Source organism: Cannabis sativa, chromosome X, assembly GCF_029168945.1.
Source record: "Cannabis sativa cultivar Pink pepper isolate KNU-18-1 chromosome X, ASM2916894v1, whole genome shotgun sequence".
In the NCBI taxonomy this organism is placed as follows: Eukaryota; Viridiplantae; Streptophyta; class Magnoliopsida; order Rosales; family Cannabaceae; genus Cannabis; species Cannabis sativa.
The window spans coordinates 35,693,373-35,705,112 of NC_083610.1; the positions used below are offsets into that span (position 1 = coordinate 35,693,373).

The window sequence follows — 11,740 nt, forward strand, 5'->3', positions numbered from 1 at the left end:
GTGAAATGAGTACTCCACCATTTATGTTCGTTTGGTCAAGCTCGAAGGAGATCATCCTTTGCTTACTATTCGCCAGATAGAAGCTATAGATTCCATGTTTATGATAGCACTCCCACTCAATTGCACTACCGTGTTCCCAAAATGTACGTATCACCCTGACCTAAAAGTAGGCTTAACTAACAAATCAAAGAACACGAATAGCCTTTCAAGATTGAGCCTAATCATATGAGGATTAAGAACATTTGATCTAGGATCAACTTGGCGATATTGACTTGAATAGATTTTACGGTAAGTTTAATTAAATCTAAGTCAAAGTTCAATATCGGTCCCTTCCGATACATACTCCATGCATCCAACCTGAGCTTTACTTTAACCAATGCTCTGGAAAGAACATAGCATTTCTCCAAATGCAAGTAAACTCTGTTGTAGATTATCATATCAGTAAAACCCTATGTCTGATAAATCTAGGAAACTTTATTCACATAGTCATGTTTACTTTCCAATGTGTTGACGGCACAATAAACAGGATCAAGTATGTGAAAAGGGTTTCAGATGAATTTATACATTATGTACATATAATCATGAAATAAATCATGTGAACCATGCAACATTAAATGTTATTTCTGATCTATATTAATAAGTAAATCTGATTATATTGAAATGAGTTTTATTTAGGGCATAAAACCCAACAGCTGCTTGAGTTGTAGGGACTGTAGGGGATTTGGTAGTGGGATTAGTTGTAGTAGGTGTTGCTTGAGTTGTTGCATCAAGTGTTGCTTGAGTTGTTGCATCAAGTGTTGCTTGAGTTGTTGCAGCAGGTGTTGCGGTTGTTATTACAGCAGGGGTTGCTGTAGATGGTACAACAGGTGGTGTAATGGATTATGCAAGGGGAACTGCTATAGGAGTTGCAACAGGTGTTACTGAAGGAAATTAGTATGGAAGATGATCATTAATATTTGATTGTTGAGGGAAGAATCTATCTATGTTGCTAAGATTATTTTGGTGTTCGTTATAGAAGGGATAAACTGATTCATGAAAAATTACATTCCTAGATTGAAATATGCTTTTATACATGCTCGAGCTCGAGGAGAAAATTTGTGGGGGTTTTTGACATGTGATGCATAAGCTAAACAATCAAAATTCCATAGGTGATCATATTGTGGTGGTCTATTGGAGCAGATCATATGAGGTCTTATCTTTTAATGTAACAGAAGGTGTTCAGTTGAGTAAATATGTTTTGACCATATAACTCCAATAAGAGAGTGGAAGGTGGGATTAAAAAGCTAAAGCTCTCGCAATATATAAAATGTTTTGATGCTTTCTTTCTACCTCGGCATTTTGCTAGGGTCTGCCTACACATGAATAATAGTTGTTTACTCCTTTGCTAGCATAAAATGCAGTCAAGGTCAGTTCCTTGGCATTATCTATTCTGATGGATTTTATGTTGGTTTTGTATTAAATATTAACAAAGGTAAAAAAAAAAATTATGATTAGTGGGGCATCTGATTTGGCCCGAAGTAAGTATAGCAAAATATATTGGGAATGATCATCCACAATAATAAGAAAATATTTGTATCCTTCTATGGAAGATAGGGGGTATGACCTCTAAATATCTAAATGAATGGGATCGAAAATTGTTTTAGAAAAATTGTTGTGGGAAACAAATAGTAGTTTTTTTTTCTTTGACAAATGACAAGTAGGACAGTTAAGAACACTATCAAGATTTGTAAAATTCATCTCTTTATTGATTTTGTTTGTAATTAGTACAGATGGATGACCAAGGCGTGTGTGTCATTAGTTTTGAATAAAATGTACATAAGATGAACTTGAATTACAAACTGGTATAGTTGGTTTATTTTGCTTGATGGAGTATAGGTGTCCAAATCTTCTAGCTGTCTTAATTTTCAATGTCTGTAAAGGGTCCGGAATATAACAGATGTTAGATGAAAATCCATAATATTGAAACTGTCTTGTAAGAGAGCACTAACAAATAATAGGTTGAATCAAAAGTTAGGTACATACAGAACATTATGCAAAGTAATGTGAGGATTTAAGATGACAGTGCCAATTTGTTCAATTCTAACTGTGGTGCCATTAGACAATGTGACATGTTTGTGAGTTAAAGTTTAAGTAAATAAAGAAAAGCATTGAGCATGACAATAAACATGGTGAGTAGCACCACTATCTATAATTCAAGAATTGAATAAAAAATGATCAAGATTACCAATAAAGTTGTTTATTGTAAGGGTTAAGTGTGAGTAGCATGAAGATTAATTGTTGACATTGAGCTGTAATTGTTGACTAAGCATGAAGATTAGTAATTGTTGACTAAGCATGAAGATTAATTGTTGACATTGAGCTGGGGGTTAAGTGTGAGTCACTTGCTAGAAGAGAAACTTGAGAAGTTTGAGGATTTGATCGAGAAGTGGAATCAGTTTATGGTTTGCGAGTTTGAATTCCAACTTCAATATCTAAATATAATAAAAATTATAAACTATAAACTTTAAATTTTAAGTTAAACACTAAAATGTTCAAACTTTAAATACAAAATAGTTTTACTAATAAATACAATTTATGTAATACATTATATACACATTTCTTAAAAAAATATATAAATCGGTTTAATTTAGTTTATTTGGATTAATTGGGCGGTTTAGATTTTAATTGTATTATTTCGAGTTGTATTTTTTGTCGATTTATTCGGTTTGGTTTGTACGGTTTATTTGAGTTGGACGGTTTGTAAATTTTGTTAAACACCCTAGTTCAAAAACTGCACCAGCGTGTGCGCCTTGTTGTGGATGGAAGAGGCGTGCGCCTCAAATGACGAGGCACTTTGTTTTTCTGTGAGGCGTGAGGTAGAAGAGACGTACACCTCAAAAAAGTAATTAAAAATGGGCTTATTTGAGCCCTAAAAAAAAGCCCCAAATCACTATTTTTTCTTGGAATTATTTTACAAATACACAAAAAAATAAATAAAAAATATAAAAATACGATTGTACAAAATTTTAAATAATTTTACGATTTTTATGATTTTATTTACAGAAAATACGATCTTTTTTATGTTGTACTTTTGTTAATTTATTGTTGATTTTTTGTTATCTTTATGTTATTTTTTGTTATTTTCCTGTAACTTTTATATAGTTTTCTTGTTGTTTTCGTGTTATTTCTACAAAAAAATTGTGAAAATCTAAAAAAAAAAATCTTTAAACATAAAAATATACAAAAATTACAAAAAACAGTGATTTATGTAATTATCTTTTTTTATTACTATTAGTTTTTTGCTTGTAACTTTTTTTTTTTGAGAAAATTCACTAATATTATTAATCAACAATCGTTAACAACAGTAGTGAAAATAGGATAAGGAATTTCCCCTAGCCAACAAACGTCTTGATCCAACTCTAAAGCATGTTTCGCTAAACCATGAGCAACATGGTTAGCATTTCTCTTAACATGAGAGATAAATGCTTCAGGGAAAAAGGATAAAAGACAACGAACATCAGAGATTAAATCCGAAAAACTAGATAAATCCTTGATGTAGATGTTAAAGCCTGGAAGACTCTGAGTGCATCAGTTTCAATGTGGGTGATGCTTATTTGGTGCTGCAACACCCAGTTCAAGCTATGGAATAATGCCTTAGCTTCCATTTCATCCGACCGGAAGCAACCTTATATTGGCATGGAAAGAGCAGCAAGAACTTGACCATTATGATTACGAACAATGGCTCCAACCCCCAACTGTTTGGATACTGAATTAACAGCAGCATCAACATTGATTTTTATTCCAGAACTCGGTGGAGGATGCCATGTAACCTTATCTCTTGAAGAAGATCTGCAAGATGTTGCAGCAGTAGGCGCTGAGACATTGCTGCAAAAAGTTGCAGCAGCTGGTGCTGGAACATTGCTGCTATAAATTGCAGCAGTATGCGTTGAGGATGCTTTGCCAGCATTCTTTTGTTGCCTGTTGGTGTGAACTTTGATCTTTTCTAAGTACTCTTTGGCAAATGTAGCAGTGTGTTTTCCATCCAAAACAGAGCTACCATGTAAAGCTTTGTTTCGACTTGTCCATATAGCCCACATTGTGCATATCATAAGTTCAAAATCCTGTTGTGAATGTAACATGGAAAGGTGGAAAAGGTAATCACCATTAAACATTTGTTGAGCCTGCCGAAAGTCTAAACAGAATGCGGTGTTTGTCCATACTGATTTCGCATGCTTACAAGAAAATAGGGTATGCCCAATGGATTCCCAAATACAATTACACATTGAACAGGTAGCGGAATCGATCACTTTGCGCTTGTGTAAAGCAGCAGCAGTAGATATGGCATTGTGCATGACTTTCCATGCAAAAATTTTGATCTTGGATGGGAGAGACAAATGCCAAAAAGTTTTCCACCATGAACTATGAAGATCCGAGGGTGTGGATTGATCTCGTTCATCCAAAGTTGCAGATAAGTAGAATCCTAACTTTACATTATATATGCCCGAAGTGGTATGATGCCATACAAGCCTATCATTTGTTGGAAAAAATGATAATGGAATGGACAAAATTCTTTCAACATCAAGTGGGCCAAAATGTTCATTTAGGAGCTCAATATTCCACTCCCTACTATCAGTAATCAAGGAAGAAACAGTCATTGTGGGTTGTCCAGTATAGTGGATCGGTGTGAATTCTGTATGTCCGGGTATCCACTTGTCTAAACCACATCGAATATGATATCCATTCCCAACCTTGTATCGAAGACCCTTAAGAAGCAATTCTCGTCCCCAGTGAATGCTTTGCCATGTAAGAGAGGGTGTGTTGCCAAGTCTAGCTTCCAAGAAGTTATTATTGGAAAAATATCTACTCTTAAGGAGTCGATTGAGAAAAGATGTAGGCATGTCAAAAATCCTCCAAGCTTGTTTTGCGAGTAAAGCTTGATTGTAATGTATAAATGAACGAAATCCCATGCCACCCTCAAATTTAGATTTACAAAGTAAATTCCATCGCTTCCAATGAATTTTTGATCCATCTTTAGAGGTACCCCACCAGAAGTTAGCCATCATACTCTCCAATTGTTATGTTTTCGTTAAGCGGAAACAACTCATGACGTAGGTAGGTATGGACTGAACAACCGCCTTTAGTAAGACCTCCTTCCCACCAACTGAAAACAACTTCTCATTCCATGCATTCATCAACTTCCATACTCTCTCTTTAATATGGCTAAAGAGAGCCTTTTTGTCACGACCAGGGTAAGAGTGTAGCCCAAGATATTGCTCATGGCACTCACTTATCGGCATGTTCAATGTTTGCTGAAAAAATTGTTGAGCCGGTATTGGTGTGTTAGGAGAGAAAGACATAACTGACTTTTGGTAATTTAGCAGTTGTCCCGAGGCATTGTGGTAGATACTCAAAGCTCTTCTAATGGCCAATGCAGATGATTTAGTTGCTTCACAAAATAACAAACTATCATCAGCGAAAAGTAGGTGTGAGATTGATGGAGCATTCCTAGTGATTCTCAGCCCTTGAAGATTATTACTAGCCTCCTCATGTTGCAACAATCTTGAAAGACCCTCCGAACATATCAAGAACAAGTAAGGCGAGAGGGGGTCCCCTTGACGGAGTCCTCTAATTAGCTTAACATGTCCCATGATATCACCGTTGATAGAAAAAGTTAAACTACATGAAGATAGGCAGCAATAGATTAGTTCAATCCATTCCTTTGCAAACCCCATTTTGGCCATAACAGCCATAAAAAAGGTCCATTTGACTCGATCAAACGCCTTGCTCATATCCAATTTTAGCGCTAAAAAATATTTGGCTCCACGTTTTCGGTGATGAATATTATGTACAAGCTCAAAAGGAACAAGTATGTTATCAGTAATCAACCTATTAGAGAGGAATGCACTTTGTGTTTTAGATATCACAAGAGGGAGGGCTTCTTTAAATCGCAGCACAATCATCTTAAAAATAAGTTTGTAGATTACGTTGCATAGGCTTATAGGACGAAAATCAACCATTACATGTGGAGAACTGATTTTTGGTGCAAGAGTGATGATAGCTTGATTGATTTGTTCCATATCCTGATTATGATTCAGCACACTCAACACAACTTCAGTTACCGAATTTCCAACAATATCCCAATAGTTTTGGTAGAACATTGTAGACATACCATCGCTACTGGAGCTCTTGTCCGGACTCATAGTATTCAAGGCTGTCTCAACCTCTGCTGCTGTAAAGGGGGTAATGAGAGAAGCGTTCATTTGGTGAAATGCTATTTGGAATTGTATCAACAACTTGATCTATTGCTCTCTGATTTACTGCAGTAGCAGTAAACAACTCAGCAAAGTAATTGGTAATGATATTTGCTAGACCGTCCTTGGATGATGTCCAATGAAAATTAATAAAAGCCCAAGTAAAAATAATAAAGTGAAGCCCAAATAAAATTTAAAACCCTAATTCTATATTCTTCCCCCTTTCTCTTCTACTACACCTTCTACTTTTCAAATAGCAACGAAAAAGCAAAGAAAAAAAAATTGTTTATCCTTAGGTGCTCTAAAAATATTATTTCAATTAATTTTTGAGGCTTACGCCTCGCCTCACAAAAAAAAAATCTCAAGGGTTATTTGTGTTATTTTAAACATTGCATAAAAGAGATTAAAAATAATAATTTTAATATAAAAATGAAACAAAATAAATTATAAAAATGGAAAAGAAAAATACAAATTATAAAATTAGAAGAAAAAAAAGTATAAATGTACATATATGGATGATTCCCCTAAAAAAAAATATATAAATACACATTATAGCAAAAAAGATAAAAGAAAAAAGCTCGTTTAACACAAAAGATACTAAACAGACCAAAAAAAGTATAGAAGAAAGCACCAAATCTAAAAGGTCACTTTTTTATCGAATTCTTGTTGTAGAGGATGAAGCACTGACATAATTTCTCAAGAAAGTCCACCAAATACCCTTTTCATCAGTCTGCATTAAAGAGGAATAAATATACAGAAACATGGGAACTGTATGATGTACCATTGTCCTTTCTAACTTGTAAAGGCCAAAAAGCAGTGAAAAAGTAAGGTCAACCACATAGCCTATATTGAAAAATAACCATTTTATGTGAAGAGTTCACAAGTGAACTTTTTCCCAAATAGTTTCTTCAGTTTCTATATTCTTTATAGCCCAACAAGGGCCTCCTAAACCTTTTTAACAATCAACATTATACCAACAATCCAAGTTCTATTAAAAAAAAAATGGAAGGTGAAGCAGGGGCTTAGCTTTACAGAGAACAGGATCTAAATGGTGCAATAGACACTACAGCTTGAATTCAATTGGGTAAAATCAACAAGCACATCCGCCTGACTGTTGTTGAGATTGCAATGTATTTGCATTGGAAGGCTTGAGATTGACGTCGACCATGTCCTCTTGTTTCGTTGAGGAGAGTGTTTCCATCCCTGGTAAGGCAGCAGCAATCTTACGGAATAATGCCTGTTGTAGAGATTGAGAAATTAGGTCTCAGCAAACCTCTCTTTAGAGGTTCTTGAAAGCAGCATGGATCATGTAATTTACCAACAACAATTTGGAAACACACAACATAGCTTCAAGTCTTTATATTGATTGAAGAATTCTAGCTCCTCGACCACAATTATGTGAAAACAACATCCAAGAACGTTTATATGACATTATTCTTGATCTTTTGAAAACAGTTGCTTAATCTCACAATAAAATGAAAAAAAAAAATATTCTTTCACAGATAGTATTAGTAGGAAAGACCCCAGCAAACATTAAATTTAAATCTAGTATTTAATCAACAGCATTGTCATGTTCTCAGATAGTATTACTAGGAAAGACCCCGACAAAAATTAAATCTAGTATCTAATCAATGGCGTTGTCATGTTCAAACAATCTCACATCAGGAAGCAAATTTTTTTTACCTTGATGTTAAAACCAGCCTTGGCACTAGTTTCAATAAACATAACATTGAGTTCACTCGATTTGGCTTCTCCTTCCTCTATTGAAACTTGCCTGTGCAACAATGCACAAACTGTTAAATATTTGAGTACAACCACATAACTAAAGACACCATTGAATCAACAGCAGAGAATAGCAACTTGAAAAAAATATAAGTAGAACTTTGTTACCTTTTCTCTACAAGATCCGTTTTGTTTCCAACAAGTACAATGATAACATCACTCCCTCGTTCAGTACGAACCTCCTCGACCCACTTGGCAGTATTTAGAAATGATTGCCTGCCTAAACCCACGAAATCGAGCCAGCATAATTGGTAAAGTTATTCAAATATCATATAAAGCCTAAATATTTATGTGGTAACTAAATTTCAAGATCATTTTTGCATTTGGGAGAGTTGAAACATACAAAATCTCCTTCACTAATTTTGGTTTTTTGAAAAAAAGCCCAATAAATTATTGGTACTCAATGGCAACCAATTCCAAGCTTCTTTTTTTACTCATTCGTTTCTCATGGTTTGTTAAATGTTTGCATACGAATTCGTATGTTTGTATTCCAATTGAAGCCACAACGTTTTTTAAACAATATTGCTGTTGCTGATTTCAATTTCTAGACCTTTAATCTGAAATAAATGTTTTTGAGAAATGCACAGATGTGTGTAGCAGCTTGTGCGAGTGAGAAAGTGACATACTTGCAACATCATATACAATGACAGCTACAGAGGAATCCCTGATATAGCTTGGAATGAGACTCCTAAATCTTTCCTGTCCAGCAGTATCCCTGTTTAAATATCGAATTAATGCTTCAAACAAGGAATTTAAATGAATCATAAGCATAAAATTTAGAGAAATGGCCACCGTTGTCCTAAAATCATACAAGTATAAACCATGCTAATCACTAACCAAAAGAATTTTTCAAATTTAAAAGTATATGGATGTAGGACACAGGCTGCAACAAATAATATTTACATAATTCTTGTTTTGACAGTATCATGGTTGCAATGCCCCTCTTTGGATTATTGGAAAGATCATCGGAGTATATAAGAACCATCCAGCTATCTTGATGTACTGTTAAGTCTTAAGCCTATCACCATGGACATAGTGATTCATCTGACACTATATTACCCGCCACATATAATTTACTGAGTACATTACCCCCATGTTCTGAACTCTGACAAATATTAATCATCTTTCAAAAAATGATCACATTAAGCATATAAGTACTCCCATTTCTACTAAAACACTGGTTAAGAAGCATAATTAAACCCACCACCATCACCAACCAAACTGTCCAAACCCTACTTTGTAATCTCCTAATTCCTAACAGACAAACTTATTAAAGAGTTAAGACAAAGCTTTTACAAAATCACGATCATGTTCAGTCCCATTTCATAAACCACAAAATTGATACCAAGAAACTCACTCACCAGAGTTGCAATCGAACAGTGCGGTCTTCAAGATACATTGTCTTTGACAAAAAATCGATACCAATAGTAGCCTGTACACAAAATAAAACACTAAATTCAGAAAACAAAGATTCAAAAACGGAACAAAAGGAAAGAAAGAAGAAGAAAGAAAGAACCTGATAGGTGTTGTCGAACTTGTCATACATGAAGCGGGTGATGATACTGGTTTTACCGACAGACTGATCTCCCAAGAAGACGAGCTTGTACTTAGCTAGAGCCGATACCGGGGCCATTTGATTCCGATGGATCTACCAAGTCCGATCCAGATCGAGACAGAAGAGTTAGAGATCAAATTTATTGTATTGAAAATTCTTCTTCCTCGTTCACTCTTTCTCTTTATCTCTCTAGCTTCGTATTTATACCATTAATTTTTGTAGAGAGAGAGATGAAAAAACAGACTGTAATGCGCGTGAGTTTGGGTTGGATTAGAGGAAGAAGAAGAAGATGTTTCGACGAAACGGAGCTCCGTGTTCCTTAACGACCAATAAGAGAATTGAATGATACACTATGTCTGTAACTCTAACACTAAACGACACCGTTTGAGCCAGCACCAAATAAGAAAACCCAAGGTGACGGAGAAACGAGAAGAAACACGTTTTTTATATATAAATAAATTAGAAAAAAAAAAAAAAAAAAAAAAAAAGCTCTGATAAATCCCAAAACAGCTCATAAGTCATAACCCGATTTCTCTCTTTGATTTCTTCTCCTCCATTTACGACTGTTCCAATTCCTTTACAACTCCGCAACCCAGGCGAGTTGTTGTTTACAGCTTTTGGTATAACTGTATATTGTCTTTCTAGGTTTTACCTATTTCATGATTTCCCTAATTTTCAGTCTCAATTTTCAAGTTTCAAGAGTCCCTCATCGTCTTCTTCCATCCGTTCTGGCCTAATCCTGTCAGTTTTCTTCGTCGCAACATCACCATTTCTTCCCTCAAAAAGGTACAATTCCTTTTGTGGATCCATGAAATTTCTCTTTTTCCAGCTCATAAAAGAATGAATGAAATAACAAACATGGAAATAATCATACAGCTTCCCAATTTTTGTTAAAATGGTTTTTCATTTGGCTTATGGGAATTGAAGTAAAATAATGACATTTTTTTGGTTATAAATTTAAGTGTTATATGTTTCAAAAGAATTCAAGCTGGTTTATCATGGTCAGTGAAAGAGCTTTGGGTAGTTTTGAGTTCCACATTAAAAATTCAAGTTTAACATAGTTTAGGCCTCTTACTTGAGGTGCATTTGATATGTTGGTATTTAACACTTAACAATCTCCTCATGTTCTGTTAGGTCTTTCATAAACAATAGTAGTGCCTAAATTGAAGAGAAAATAAAGGAAAATGGTGTGTCTTTTCCTTTGTGATCAAAAGTCTCATATCTCTATCAGTTTGTTTCATTGTTGTATATTAAAAGATTTGTAAACTTACAATACAAATTTGAGGTTGTTGAAGTGGCAACGCCAATTGCTAAAGTGGTTGTTGAGAATGATACAAGAGTCTGTTTTTTGGATTCTTTATTAAACACTGTATTGGAGAAGGCTAAGCAAAATGCCTATAAATAAGTTGAAGACAAACAGTGGTATCGTTTATAGTTTTTTATTATCTAAATGGTATATTTTTATGGTTGCTGAAAGCATATTTATAAGGTTTTCTTGGTTGCTGTACTGATTAATTTTTATTGGGATCTTTTTCTTATAGCACAAAGTTTCTTATGTTGGTAGTAAATTCTGGGATGTTACTCCTGTTTGCTGAAAAAGACAAATGCAGCTACCATCATGAGCTTTAGTTCTGGCCGAAGTAGCGAGATTTAATAGGAGAGATTAAAGGTTCTTTAAGGTCTTTGCCCAATAGATAACAAAATTGGTGATGAGCCCTTGATTTTTTTTAATATTATTTAGTTGAACAAATGACTCGGTAAGGGAGTAAAATGTAACGAGTGATATCCTTTACTTGTTGCTATTTTTTTTTAAGGTTAATTAAAATTCTTGTTCTTGAATTTTGACATGTACCAAGTTATGTTCCTTGGACTTTTAAAGTCGTTAAAAATGTCTCCTTAACTATTAAGATTGTTAGATTTAAGGATTTTTGTCCAATTTTAGTAAAAAAAGTCTAACATGGATGAAAATTCAAGAGGCATGATTTAGTATATGTCAAAGTTCGAGGAGCATGATTTGGTAAATAACAAAGTTTGGGGAGCATGGTTTAGTACATAAACGATCACTGAAATAGTAAAATTGAATGAAATTAGACAAAAGTCCTTAAATCTAACAATCTCAATAGTTCAGGAAAAAATTTTAACAGCCAGAAAAGTTAAAAGGGCATAATTTGGT

General features: G+C 34.4%; 1 protein-coding gene and 1 long non-coding RNA gene across 2 annotated transcripts; one reads left to right on the forward strand and one right to left on the reverse strand.

Annotated features, from left to right (window-relative positions):
- Positions 1-7,055: 7,055 nt before the first annotated feature.
- LOC115710763 (ras-related protein RABH1b) lies at positions 7,056-9,730 on the reverse strand. Its single transcript, XM_030639118.2, has 6 exons — positions 9,529-9,730; positions 9,374-9,444; positions 8,639-8,727; positions 8,121-8,232; positions 7,914-8,004; positions 7,056-7,467 (listed from the first exon to the last, which is right to left on the reverse strand). The coding sequence occupies exons 1-6, from the start codon at positions 9,643-9,645 to the stop codon at positions 7,321-7,323; spliced, it is 627 nt and encodes a 208-aa protein (XP_030494978.1). The 5' UTR covers positions 9,646-9,730; the 3' UTR covers positions 7,056-7,320.
- A 482-nt stretch (positions 9,731-10,212) lies between these two features.
- On the forward strand, positions 10,213-11,406 carry LOC115710769 (uncharacterized). The gene is made up of 2 exons (XR_004010409.2): positions 10,213-10,353; positions 11,109-11,406. It is a non-coding gene; the product is annotated as an uncharacterized LOC115710769 (long non-coding RNA).
- Positions 11,407-11,740: the final 334 nt, after the last annotated feature.